This window comes from Numida meleagris, chromosome 4, assembly GCF_002078875.1.
Source record: "Numida meleagris isolate 19003 breed g44 Domestic line chromosome 4, NumMel1.0, whole genome shotgun sequence".
Classification (NCBI taxonomy): Eukaryota; Metazoa; Chordata; class Aves; order Galliformes; family Numididae; genus Numida; species Numida meleagris.
Window position 1 is genome coordinate 37,738,766 of NC_034412.1, and position 15,219 is coordinate 37,753,984.

The 15,219-nt window shown below is 38.2% G+C and overlaps 1 protein-coding gene across 4 annotated transcripts in view; it reads right to left on the minus strand.

The window, feature by feature from the left end:
- LRBA (LPS responsive beige-like anchor protein) overlaps window positions 1-15,219 on the minus strand; it is a 377,228-nt gene that overhangs the window by 34,701 nt on the left and 327,308 nt on the right. For 3 of the 4 annotated variants that reach the window (XM_021393535.1, XM_021393537.1, XM_021393536.1), the window contains 2 exons: window positions 6,150-6,239; window positions 2,514-2,706 (listed from right to left, as the gene is read on the minus strand). In XM_021393535.1, the coding sequence (XP_021249210.1) occupies window positions 2,514-2,706; window positions 6,150-6,239 (283 nt within the window). The remainder of the gene's footprint in view (window positions 1-2,513; window positions 2,707-6,149; window positions 6,240-15,219) is intronic. The other variant, XM_021393538.1, reaches the window with a different exon arrangement.

Below are 15,219 nucleotides of genomic sequence, written 5' to 3' on the forward strand. Positions count from 1 at the left end.
CTGAGCACCTGGCATACTGCTGAGATGTTTACCTCCTAAATTTTCCTTCAGTTCTTGTTTTTTTTTTTTAAAGCCTTTTTTTTTCCCACAGCTTCACTGAAATCAAACAAGCAATCTCCACTAAACAGCCCAAAACATTCTTGGAAGTGGAACAAAACATAATAGCCAAATACTTACATCTGTGAGTTTTCTAACTACCCCTCCATAGCTTAATATAAAAATCAGTGTTGATTGAACGGCTTCGTAAGTAATTGGAAAGTCAAAGCACTATTGTAATGAAACACTAATGCAGAACAAAATAGGGAATCCACATGACAAAACAGAGATGATCTGTTATGTACCAGTACCATTAGGTATCAGCAAAGCCACTAAACTCACACAAAAGCAGGAATGAGATTTTTAATTACATATCAGTGACAACTGGTCACTTGGCAACTTAACCCTCTTATCATGATGCCTCATTAGTAAAGACAATACTAAGCTCACAGTAGGAGATAAGGAATAGCAATGACACCAGCCCTCTAACTCCATCAAATCCCATTTTGGTATAAAATTTGAAGGCAACAATAGTAAAGGCTTATTTCGGGTCTCCATACCTAGATCTCCTAAACATGGTTTACCATTAACATCTTGTAGGCTTGATCATTGTGGTAGTGGAGTGGGGTGCAGCATTTTTTGTTGGATTTGGGTTTTTGCTTAGTTGGATTCTTAGTTTTTGTCTTGAACTGTCAGTATTCTTGAGCACTTGGAAAAGGCAGGGCATTAATAAAATACTTCTAGATTAAAAAAAAAATAGTGACTCTAAAGACTACTGCTCTCCCTTTCAGAGAAGAGGAGGAAAAAACCAAAATCTAAAGGTTTGTTCAATTCACAACAGTTGACTACTACATCCAACAAGCAGCCGCTACTCTCTGCAATTGCTTGCTTGCTCACAGATCACCAGCCAACAGGCTTATGAGGAAATCAACATCAATTCTTACCACTTTAGAACCTCTTCTCTTCACATGACTGTTGCATGTCTGACTGTCCTCAGAGATTACTTTTTAAAAGCCTGAGTGTTATATGCCCAAGGTCACATATTCAAGGTATGAGAGGATATTGTCATCCTCCTTTCAAACAAACATAAAGAGCCTTGTAAATAGTTTTTGCTCAAAAGCTATTATCTAGACAAGCCTCCCTTCCTTCCCACCTTTCTTTTTAAGCATTTTTTGCTTGACTGAAATAAGACATCAGTATTTCTATTTGAACAAAGTTGAGAGGCAATTTGCAAGAATTAGAAAAAAAGCGTGGGAGTCATCTGGCATTTTTTCAAAATGTAACCAAGGACTGTGGGTACAGGTTTCTTAGCAGAAATTTCAGCAGTGTGAGTATTAATTTGGTGCAAATATCTTCTATTTAAGTTATTTCAGTAGAAGGTCTTTTTTCTTTTTTTGAAAAGCCTTTGACCAGATTTACTGCAAAGCACCAAAACAAAACTACATTTTAGGGTTTGGACCTGAAACTGACATACTAGGCAAAGGAGGATGAGTTGTTTTGGGATTACTGAACATTAGAACTGAAAACAGAATGGTTCAGCTTCGCTGGTTTGCTATGTAAATGGATATAATGTTTTCCTCTCATAGAATCAGAGAATCAGAGAATTGCTCAGGTTGGAAAGGACCTTCAGGATCATCAAGTCCAACCGCAACCTAACCATACTGCTCTAACAACCCACCACTAAATCATGTCCCCGAGCACCACATCCAAACGGTTTTTAAACACATTCAGGGAAGGTGACTCAACCACTTCCCTGGGGAGCCTGTTCCAGTGCTTAACAACCCTTTCTGTAAAGAAGTTTTTCCTGATATCCAACCTAAACCTCCCCTGGCGCAACTTGAGGCCATTTCCCCTTGTCCTGTCACCTGTCACCACTGAGAAGAGACCAGCCCCACTCTCACTGCAATCACCTTTCAGGTATTTGAAGAGAGCAATGAGGTCTCCCCTCAGTCTCCTCTTCCCCAGACTAAACAGCCCCAGCTCCTTCAGTTGCTCCTCGTAGGGCATATTCTCCAAGCCCTTCACCAGCCTTGTTGCCCTTCTTTGGACCTGCTCCAGCACCTCCATGTCCTTTCTGTACTGGGGAGCCCAAAACTGAACACAGTACTCGAGGTGAGGCCTCACCTCACCTCATACTGATAAATAGATAAGTACCTAATAACTTTGGGATGTCTGAGTTACAGAAGACTTCCATATATTTTTATCTTTTAATTCTCATTGAGTGGCTTTAACATTAGCCTATTACGTTCATAATAAACAAGAAGGTAGCAAAAAATACTTCAGCTGAATTCTACATGCTTTAAAACTTCTCTTTGACATGATATTGTGCAGGAGAAACTAAATCCACATGTTAAGAGCATACTATATCAATGAATTGGACTTGCATTTCACACTTTAAATTTCAAACAGCTCTGCAAATAATAGATGTGCAGCTTGATAGCAGTGATTTCTTATGCTACTTACTTCAGTTTACTTACCAGGAAGATTATGCCACTTATTTACAGCAAATAGCCTATTTGCAGTAACTGTGATCACAGCAGGATTGGTCAGACCAGGCTGGGTGTTGGCTGCTACATGAGTGACAGGGGAGTTGGATGGGAACTTTAGGACCATGATAACATCCTGTTGAGCTTGATCTGTGAACATCAACGGGCTCTGCAGGAGGAGATACTGTTGAGTGCACACAACAAGAACCCAAATACACAGGAAAACGGGAGGAGAAGAGAAGACAGGACAAGAAAAGGAAGATTGCATTAAAACTCGTAGGATCTGATAGCAGTTGCAATGAAAAGCAAATGCAATAATAGCAGAGAGGTTTGTGGAAACAACCATTTTAGATGGAAATCCTTTATGTATGCAATTATGCTGAGAGCCTCACTGAACAAGTGTGTCTATGTATAAAATTTGCTTCAGATCCCTGAAGATTAAACTGAAAGTTTCCAATCAGCTATTTGTGCCAAAGAAATTCTCCTTCATATCTACAGAGATAGCATGTCAAGGAAAGCAGGAGGGAACAAAAGAAAAAAAAGTGAGCAGAAGAAATTCCTGCTTCCAGAGATTGTCTCAAATTGCATTAAATTGGCAGACTACAATTCTCTACAAGCCAGATGAGAACATAAAAGTACATTAAAATAAACAGATACACACATTGCACACATAGGCTAGATATATGTTCTGTGTATATTTCTGGTGTACAGTCATAAGATTTATGAATGCAAAGCAGAAGACTTCAGTGCAAATGTGTTTCAAAGGACAAACATAATTAAATGCAGTTGTAAAAAACATTAAGTGGACATGATTACTGACACTACCTTGCATTGTATCCAGAAATACTAAAGGGAGGGAATAAATCCAGATTCATTTTCAACAAAGTATTTTTAGGTTTCATTTTCCAAATTTAACAAGTTGAAAAGATTAATAACTTTTTAACTAAGATCTCTAACAACAGTGAGAATGTCAAAACAAGTATCAAAGACCTGAGAACTGGATTTAACGCATAGAATCATAGAATCATAGAATTAGCTAGGTTGGAAAAGACCTACAAGATCACCCAGTCCAACCATCCACCTACCACCAACATAACCCCACTAAACCAGGTCTCTCAACGCTATATCTAAACGTTTCTAAGGAGAAAGAGCAAATGCAATAATAGTGGGTTTGGGATTGTGTGGTGTACCTAAAAAAGAAAACTCCATTGAGATACAGAAATACAACCATCCTAGTCACCAGTAGCCATATTGCTTCAGTACTTGTATTTTTCTAGTAACTGCATTAGAACACTAATGAAGTGTTCTTGGCTATTATCCACCTGCAATATTTCATTACATATATGTATATGTGACTGTATACATCTAATGTATATTTACACAGAACTAATAAAAAAATTAAATACATTTGCATTTTTATTATCACTCCTTTTTAAAAAGTTATTAAGAGTACTTAGAAAAACATATTGCTCTCTGAATTCCTATTTACAGTCTTTGCATAAAGGTGTAAATAAAAGCAACTAATAAGCTACCCAGACACCCTTCTGAGCAAGTGGCTAAAAGCCAATCAATATTATGAGTTAATCCTCCCTGGATGCTCATTCAATTAAAGGTGTCAGTAATGCCTCATCTGATGTGGCCTCAATTAAATCCAGCTATCTGATGGTTGAAAACACAAGGGGATACAGCAACAGCAGCAAACCCAGACAAATAGGCAGCCTTCGTGTGACTGCTAATTACTACACCTGGTGTATATTATGGCTTGTGCACTTAACGCAGCACATGGTAGCTTTCAAGTCAGTTGCATTCACACAGACATGCACACACACATGAAAACAGAAAACTCAGGAAATAATGTAGCCAGAAATAATTTAGAATTGTGACAGGGAAGATATCCTTACTGTATTACAGCTCCAGGAATACTGCTTTTTAAATGCTTAATACAGTGCTTTTAAAAAATCATTTATTAATAACCACAAAACTGGTCAAAACAAGAGGAGAACTGAGATGTTGTTTCTAGGTGCACCTCAGCCTGCAAAACCCACAGGAGTTATAAACAGTTTATTTCACAGAATTTAATTTTTCTATTACACTTTAAATCTTCATTAATTCAGCAGAACGAAAAATATTATGACAAAACAATACAAACTGCTTCCTGGCATCAGATTTATTTATATAACGAGTCTGACAAAAGCCTCAACAACCAACTTTTCATACTCCTCCTTTTAATGAAATAAATTTCCATACATTAGGGCAAGTGCTTAATGCACAGCATCATGACAGAGGGACACACATATGGTGTGTAGCCATATGATGAGGGCACTTGGGCTCCCCAGCAACCCTTTTAATAGGGCTCTTCTGAAGGACAGCCCATTGGTTGCATACACTGCAAGACACTGCCGGGCCTGCTGGCTCTCTCCTGCCCTGGGACACCACATGGGAGGTGCAACAGGCCAGCAGATTACAGATCCACACAGTCAGCTTTCTCCATCCAGTACCTAGGATCCCAGGGCAGAAGCCTGCTTACTGCACAGCTGTCAAGTGCTTATGCCTTTGCATATTCACATGGTGCAGAAAGGGTGCTGGAGACAACAAGCTGAGCATGCCTTATGCATGTCATACAACACATTTGTATTTGAGAAAGGCTACTAAGGCTACTAGCTGAATTAGATAAGAAAGCTTACATTTCATAGACTCCTCTGTTGTAAGGTTTGTAAGCTACTTTGTACAGATTTCCAGTTTCTGCATGGTTTTTCTAAAACCATTTGCACTTCAGGTATGTTTTTAATCTAATAACCTTAGTCTACCAGCGTAGGACATATAGATCATATTTTACAGGACATACGTTAAAAAATTCTTTTTAAAAAAATATTTCAGGATAATATGTACATCTTAACAATCAGGGAATTTAAAAGTTTGAAAAACTTGTGAACTAGCAGACCATTTGCTCCATTTGTCAAAGTATCACTTAACATACTTAGTTCTGGATCTGTGACAACATAAATGCTATTTTAGACCTAAGGACTGCACACAACATGGTATGGAAAGTAATCAGTAATAAAATAATAGTTTGTATAATAAAATTATATTAAACACAAGTAGAGGTAAAAGGAAAAGCATGTTAATGCTCACTGCCTGGATTTTATCACCCCAGCTTTACTGCAAAACACATTTAGTCACATTCTTTGCTATGTAAGTTTCAGCTCATGAATTCCTAGTAATCCTGGTTTTAGGGGAAAACCTATGCCTGGGGGAAAAGACAAGGAAGTTCCACCTCCTAAATCCATGCTTCTCGGGGAATCTGCCAAAGATTAACTAAATTGTCTCCATGATGACTGGCTCTCACCTGTACAGGTATGGTATTAACAAAATAAACTGATGAAGTGTTCTTAGATTACACTGACAAAAATGGTCTATACTAGAAATCAATACAATCCTTCCAGCAATAAATAATGGTTAGACATTGCATACACTCACAGTCCTACAAACTTGTAACTCATCTGCTCTTTTTAATAACACAGTTCCATGATCACATAAAAGAAAAGCTAAGTAGCAGGTACTGTAACTTTAAAATAGCACAGGATGTGAACAAAATGGCAGGTCACAAAGAGTTAACACGGTACTTACCACCTGCATGGCAGAACTTCTTGGAGGATGTGGTTCTATGAGCAGTTGGGAAGGGGTCTGTCCAAAACTTCGTATTTGAGCTTCAACAGCCTGGAAAAGGCACAGGCAGGTTTGCATGTTAAGAGGTGCTAATTACAGGCAATAGAACCATAACTGTCACCTGAAAATGTCATTCCACACTTCTGGCTTGTTTCATGTTGAAAATCAACCCCGTGTGTTCACTGTGGGGCTAAGTGTTTGGCACTGGTACTAAGAATGAGGTAATCATTTTAGTACTGTGGATGCTATTTCCATGAGAAACTCTGCAAAACCTCATCCTGCTCAATGATATTAAACAGAAACCAGCTATTATAATCAAAAACCCTCTTTATTGGCTTCATTTTTCCTTTCTAACACTGGCTTATCCTGTTTTATCATAACTCAGACACAAAAGTTAATTTTTTTACAGTTCCTCTATGTGTAAGTGTTCTACTTTTTACTTAAACTCCATCATCTAGTTTCACAGCACGAACTACAATGAAAGTCACACCAAGCTTTTTACTAATTTTAATTTTATTCAAATACTGGAAAAAAAATAGGATGCATAAAACCAACAGCAAGACTGTTAAGTGCAAGTACATGAAAATGTGAAGATATAATGCAGCAATAATTAAAAAAAAAAAAAAAGGCTCTATCTTCAACATCTTGCTTTATCACTTTCTTCATTGGGTACTAACAAAAGTACCATCTCATGTTTTGTCATTTCTTAAAGAATTATTTCAAAATGTGTGAATTTATGCCTCTTTCCTATACATGTCCAACTAGTTTTCCATGTTTTCACATATTGGCCCACTGGTTAAAATAAAAAATCAAGCAGCCAAAACTCAACATGTTATTTCTTGCCAACCGTGACCCTACACTATCCACAGGATCAGGCTAATCCTACAGAAAATCTTAAGTAATTCATCTTAGATTAAATCTCTTTCATTGTGAGCTAAACTAAGTAAAATTGTCTTGCATTTGCTCTGGGCTAACAGCTCACTTCTGGACTGATACTTCGATTTCTATCTGGCATGGTGCTTTGAGCCCCACATTCTCAAAAGTGTCTAGTAGTGCTGAGTACCTAAGGTGAGGCATTAGCAAGTACTATTTTTCAAAGTTCGGAAGTTCTGAAAATCAAAACCTTCAGTGAAGTGTTTAAAATGGAGCACTTTAATGCTAGAACACAAAATCACCAGCAGCTTCTTAGTATTTATAGCACTGTGCCTGTTCTTTCCTTCTGCAATTCTTCATTTTCATGGTTCAACACTTGTGCTCATCTTAGTCTTACAAACAACTATTTAACATAATAATAAGGACTATTACTAGGACACATAGTGGTCTCCTGTTACAGAAATAATGACATCAAAAGTAGAATGCACCTGAGGCCTTCAGATCACCAAAATAATCATATTCTGAGATAGGAAATTTGCCATCCAAAATAGCTGACTTTGCTGGATTTGGCAGGGCTTTTGAAATATCTGAATTCACCAGAATAGGCCTTGGAATTTCTCTATGAACATGTCTGCCTGCTCTGGGAAGCGCCTTAATCTTCAAAGAAATGGTGAATAAGTAAGTTTATAAAAAACTGGATGTGTAATCTGACATACAAATGCAGAGATTCAATGAGTACTTTTTGAAGAATAACAAAATCAGATCTGTGAACTCTAAAGCTCACTAGGCCCATCAGAGTTCCTTTCCTAGTGACAAAAATGCTACATTAAAGTTAAAATATGGAGTTTTGTGACTCAAGATATCAAGGGAATCGTAAGAGCATAGAATTTGAGGTCCTGTAAGACATGAGGCATTAACAAAGCTACATCTTACAGGTTAGCAGCCCTGCCCTCTCTGTAAAAAGCTGCTAGTATTAAAGCATTCAGATTAAAAAGATTTGCCTACATTTACTTGCAGATTGAATACGTATTTCTACTAGAAAATGAGAATTCTGTTTTGCAATGAGGGTGGCACTAGAAGAACACAGCAGATCCAAAATGCTGTCAGTCCTGGATACAATCCATTAATTGCACAATAAACCCTTTAGGGCAAACCTACAGAGTCTACAGGATCTACTACTTATTTCCTGGATATTACCCAAATTGAATAAAATACTTTTGGAAGCATCACTTGCATGCATTTATTTTAGATAAAGCAAAAAACAGAATGGATGAGGAAATAGTAACCTTCAGATCTGTTAACTTCCTTTTATATGTACATACTATCAATATAGAAATCTTCCTTCCAAAACAGGCATTCAAAGGGAGTCAGGATTTTGTGCTACCCTTGAAATTTGCTGTGTCCTTTAATTCCCACTGATATCTCTACCAACTACACTCTCTTATAATAATAGCGCCAGCACTAAAAAAAGAAAAATTAAGCACTGGAATATATCAGTAAAGATCAATTCAAATACATTAATCGTAATATGAGCACTTATTATATGAAACAAAAATCAGATGTTAAAGTATACTATTTTCCACGGTCCAAACCTCAAGGAACTCACCATCATTCAGTAAAACAAAAACTGGAGGAGAAAAAGCTATGGTGCCAATGCTTGCTCACATACATGACACTCATCATTATCATACTCCCAGACCACACAATAGCAGCAACAGCACAGCTAGTGATCTCTCATCCAGCCTCAGTGCTGAAGAGAACTGCTCTGGGATCTTAAAATAAATATAAAATACGCTACTCAACCTGCATATAAACAGCTATTGCCTATTTTCACACAACTCGTGTTCTGTCAGCAGAACTGCTAACCAATGGGACAACGTTTTTGCCAAAACCTCCCTTAGAGGCCCAAAAATTCTCAGTTTTCAGTCTGTAATGGTCTGTCTTTATAGCTATGCTTATCATCTAACTTGAGTTTGGGATTTACAGTTCAGACACAAACAAGTCTTCTAGACTTATTAGGTTCCATACGGTGTTCCCCAAAAATAAGAGAGCCTACATTTCCAGGAATACAATAACCCACTGATATAATCTTACCCTTTCAGCCAACTGAAATGGGAAAATCTATATTCAGATCACATCCTACCACAGGTTACAATGTTTGATAAAACATCAAAACTGTACAGAGTACAGACACAGATACTGGTATCTATCTGTTCTCTTTTCTGTATATCTTCAGAGAGCCAAGAGAAATTTAAAAAGCTTGAATAAATATCAAGGCAACAACACTTGGGCAACTATGTCTAGACATAGCAGCTAGACTTCAGCCAAAAAACCTCTTGCATTCCTTTTCATTCCCAATAAAAAATGTGACGATTCTTTAGCTTCAAGATTTCCTTATGACCTGTTCATTATGACCAAGACAGTGTACTAGCACCTTCAAAATTACGCTCCTTTATGGAGCAGATTGTCCTGAGGGAGATCACGTGGCATTTGCAGGACAACTAGGGGATCAGGCCCAGCCAGCATGGGTTTGTGAAGGGCAGGTCCTGCTTGACCAACCTGATCTCCTTCTATGATCGAGTGACCCATCTGGTGGATGAGGGAAAGGCTGTTGATGTGGTCTACCTAGACTTCAGCAAAGCCTCTGACATTGTCTCCCACAGTTTTCTCATGGAGAAACTGGCAGCCCGTGGCTTGGACAGGTACACCCTTTGCTGGGTAAGGAGCTGGCTGGAGGGACACACAGAGAGTGGTGGTGAATGGAGTTAAATCCAGCTGGCAACCGGTCACAAGTGGTGTTCCCCAGGGGTCGGTGCTGGGGCCTGTCCTCTTCAATATCTTTATTGATGACCTGGATGAGGGCATTGAGAGCACCCTCAGTAAGTTTGCAGACGACACCAAGCTGGCAGGAAGTGCTGATCTGCCTGGGGGTAGAGAGGCCCTACAGAGAGATCTGGACAGGCTGGATCTCTGGGCTGAAGCCAATGGGATGAGGTTCAACAAGACCAAGCACCAGGTCCTGCACTTTGGCCACAACAACCCCAAGCAACGCTACAGGCTTGGGGCAGAGTGGCTGGAAGGTTGTGTGGAGGAAACAGACCTGGAGGTATTAGCCAATGCTCGGCTGAGCATGAGCCAGCAGTGTGCCCAGGTGGCCATGAAGGCCAATGGCATCCTGGCTTGTATCAAAAATAGTGTTGCCAGTAGGAGTAGGGAAGTCATTGTCCCTCTGTACTCAGCCTTGGTGAGGCCCCACCTCGAGTACTGTGTCCAGTTTTGGGCCCCTCACTGCAAGAAAGACATTGAGGCCCTGGAGCATGTTCAGAGGAGGGTGACGAAGCTGGTGAGGGGTCTGGAGCACAGGCCTTATGAGGAGCGGCTGAGGGAGCTGGGATTGTTCAGTCTGGAGAAGAGGAGGCTCAGGGGAGACCTTATCACTCTCTGTAACTACCTGAAGGGAGGTTGTAGTGAGCTGGGGGTCGGCCTCTTCTCTCTTGTAACTAGTGACAGGACGAGGGGGAATGGCCTCAAGTTGCGCCAGGGGAGATTTAGGCTGGACATTAGGAAACACTACTTTTCTGAAAGAGTGGTCAGGCGCTGGAATGGGCTGCCCAGGGTGGTGGTTGAGTCACCGTCCCTGGAGGTGTTCAAGAAACATTTAGATATAGCGTTGAGAGACATGGTTTAGTGGGGTTATTGGTGGTAGGTGGATGGTTGGACTAAGTGATCTTGTAGGTCTTTTCCAACCTAGCTAATTCTATGATTCTATGATTCTATGACTCTTATCCTAGACAACATTTAAAATCTATCCAGATGGCAACATGTTTCTGAAGACATCTCAGTCAGAAGGATCACATACAGAAGATTGCAAAATGATATCCCTCCATCGTCAGAAATGTCCTAGAATCACTCTCCATTTTCTCAGTTGACTTAACAAGAGAAATATGGGGCTTTTTAGCCACCAGATGTCACTCAGACTTTTGTTCAACCTGTCAGAGGAAATCAGCTACAAGCAGAGAATTCTTTCCTCAGAGAGATAATTAGTATCTCCTTTGAGATAGATGAAAAAACCTACTAGGAACCTGAGAATATACAGTAAAATGACCATTAATCAAGAGGCTATCAACTCACTTTCTAGCAAATTATAGTGCAGATTATAATTTCATTTCCTTGAAAGATGTATTAGCAATAGCGAGTATTAGTAAGAGATGGCCAGACTCTTCTATTGTCAGAGGAAGAGTATGTATTCTCACATTATTGAATGTTGAATCATACAACAATTTAGATTATTGTAGGTAAAACTATTTTGGAAATTTTCAAAACTATTAAACACACTGTATTACTGAAAAGTAATAACCTTTGCCTGAAAGGTACCTTTACTTCTACAAACTGTTCTCTCTGAAACTATGCTGCATACCACAGAGTAAAAGATATTATCATTCAACATTTTGTTTCACTGCTTCTTAAATATCTTAGTAAAATAGCTTTCTTCCTGTTAATCCTCTACGAAAACAAAGCTTTGGTAAGGCCATAACTGTTCCAGATGCTAGAACAAGAATTAATAAAATGAAACAAGCCAACTAACTCTTTACTATAATCCACACAGTATGCATATCTAACCACATATTAATATGATAAATGCGGTATTTCAAATATTAATGAATTTCTATGTATAAAAGTAAAAAGCAAATTTCACAAATATCTAATTACTACAATAATGTTCTCCTAAAAAAAATCTTCTGAATTTTCTCCTCTTTTCTTGGGGAATGAGAAGGAAAGTGGGATAAGGAAGCAAATTAACAGAGGAGGAGTGAAAAAAGTAAAACTTGCCTTAGCTATAATATATAATATAGTTTTTGATCACTGCTTAACAGAGATTGTTTCAGTCTCTGAACATAGCCTCTAATCTAACTGTGAAGCAAGTTAATTCAACAGTATGCAGTACCCACCAAATACGGCTGTAAATTTTTGGGGAAGGAGGGTGATGGGGAGGTTGAACATATGGATGCAGTTAAGGTAAAAACAGATGTTTGTTACTTTTCTTTGCAGCAACACTCAGAAACTAAGTCAAAATTGCTTTTTTTTTCATGTTTATGTCTGAAAGAACTATAAAATTAAATATGAGAGAGGGAGGGTGGAGGGGGAACTGCACTGAGTGTCACAGAGAAAGAATGAAATGGTCTTTAGTTTTGAACTCAAATTCTGAAATGAAGGCCTGTGTAGTTAAAAGGCAAGACATACACCATTTAACTCTAGATTTAAAGACCCTTAAAGAGAACTAGCTCAGAGATTTCATCATGCATACTCAGACAAAAAAATACTGAACGGTCTGAAGAGTCTTACAGCACAACATACCCATGTTACACTGCAACCCATAGCTTGAACATCCAATTACAAGTTACACTCTAATTGCTACAAAGAGACTACTTCTGTCCCTGCGCCTTTACATATCTAAATGTGATCATTTCCAGTTACTTCTAAAATCAGTAAGTTTTAAATGCCAAAAATTTGAAAGCTCAGATGAAAAAAAATCAAGCATAGCAAGAAATATTCTTTCAGTATGTGTGTTAAGGACACAAAAGATTTTGGGTTTGTCTTCCTTCTTTCTACCTATTATTTACATCCAGAAAATAACAGCCCTCACAAAAATAATTACTTTGGCACTCTGCCGCTCCTACCTCACTTTTCAATATTCAAAAAGGTTTACACACATGTTCCTCGGTGATTTCTATTGGCTCAAGCAATATGCAATTACGACCGCTTGCCCTGCCTTTCCCTTCACCCAGATGTTGCTTTGCAGCACCAGAGAACACAGATCGTTTGACAGGTTTTTCCTCAGACAGTGAAGCGGAATGGCTTAGCAGCAAACTGACCAGCTCCCTCCCCTGGGATGACGATTAAAATCAAGCCATGATAATAAGTGATCAGGAAACCTCATCTAACCAGACAGTCACTTACGCTTCTGCAGTATGGTTCTTAGTTCAATTACTCACGGACTGCAAGATAGATAACACTAGCCAGACAACAAGCACGATTCATACCAATTAGATAAAATTCCTGAAAACAGGCTGAAGATTACAGAAGAGAAGATCATTGTAGTATCCTCTCCCCTTGTTTCGTAACAATCCCCAATAGATCAAGATTGTGAAAACAAAATGCTTTTCTGAAGCAAGCAATGTGTATGCTCAATGACTGTACACCTGCCCTGGGGATATTGCACTACACTTGACCCAGGGAAAAAATACAGCACTCAAATGTTCTTAAATTCATCATAAATTCATATACTTGCATCAACTGTTTTCAAAATACAAGAGACCTAATTTCTTCATGCCAAAAAAAAAGAAAATCTTTTATTCGGACTTTACAAAGCAGATCCTTTTTATTGAATCATTTCTGTTATTTATTTCTGTTATCAATCATGCCATCCACTCAATGCACTGTTAAGCATGGACAGAAATACTACCAACTTGCAGCACAAGCGCATGTAACCACAGCACACCAGCACGTTGTTAGGTAGAAAAAAGAGCATAACCCTTTGCTGCAGTACACTGGCTATATGAGTAACAAAATGGAATAGGCCACATCACACACACACAAAGAAAATATGTGAAATGAAGAAAGGAAAGCCATCAAATATAAATGGAACTTAGATTTTTTGTCCTTCTCTGTAGCTTCCTTGTGAGAAACATATTTTGTACATTTACTTTTTTTTTAATTAAGTTTCTTCTGCATGTTTGTTCACAATACTGTAGTTGTCTGGAAGTTAGGTTACTACTCCAACCACTCATTAGTTTTTAAATCCAAACTACCAATATTCTATCTGTGAATATTTTCTACTGTTTACATCACAGAGACGTGCAAAAGGTAGCAGAGAGTAAGATACTTTCTACAATGGCTTTAAGAACAAAAACACTAACACAGCTCTTAAACTACATTAGGAAAATTTTTGTGAAAACTGAGAAAATTAAGTCTTTCTGTCCTGACAGACCAGCATGAAAATTACATGGCAGTCATTAAAAAAAATCAGGAAGTAATCACAGTTTGTGAAAATACAAACAGATTCCCCCTCAGGGCCACATGAGTTACTCCGATCTGAATATATACATTCCAGGCATATTAAGCTCTAGCACAGCCTCACTGCAATCTCCAGTTCATGCAGCTGTCCGTCTACTACAGCATAATCCCAGCTGCCAATCTGAAAGAAACCAGTTAGTCAGAGCAGACACAACCAACAGAAACAAATGTCACTCAATAATGTTCAGAGGCACTGGGTTCATGGATAATTTCAAACAGTATCTCTGTCTGGAGCACTGATGTGCTCATTCAAAACACCTAAATCTTTGGCTACTGGAAAGAAGCAGATAAAAAAACTGGAACTAGAAAAACAGGTCTGGAAGTACTTCAAAGAGACTTAACAAAGTAAAAAAGGGAAAAGATTCCAAAAAGAAAGCTAAGAAGAATTTAAAGACCTGCAAATAAAGTTGGATACAGTACAAGCAAAATCCTAAGCAGCTCTGTGGCTACTTTTTAAAAATATGAGTCTTCATTCTACTTGAGCAACAAAACAAAAATTGCTGAATTTCTCTATTCACTACAGTAGATGAAGATTTCAAACTATCTGGCATTTAAAATCAGTAATTATTACATAGAAAGCATTGGTATTGTCATATGCATTACTTTGAAATTCCACCATTTTCTGGCATTATTCATTCATCCCTTGAAAAAGCAAAGAATAATCTTTAAAGCCTGCTTCCTACACACAGTCTAGTTGCTACTCAGCTGACTCCAAACTTTCTGATATAAAACATTTTCCTTTGGAAAAAAGCAAACTGTTGCAGTCTGTTAGCATTCCATGGAATTTCTCCAAATTTGATACCATCTCTACTTATAAAATAAAACATTTCAGTCTGGGGAGGTTGATACAGTGGTGTATACATCCAGCATCTAGTGGTCTTAAAACTGACTTGCATGATCACCTGTCAGACTTGTATCAACTGTGAACAAGAAGCAAAATAACTCATTTGCTTAGCTAAACTAATGTATTTACTTAAACTAAAGCGTAACATAATCAAAATATTTGTTTTCAAGGTATGGATACAATGTTATCTCTGAGTTTTATTCTGCATTGAATTGTCTTTTTTTTTTTTCCCCATCTAAT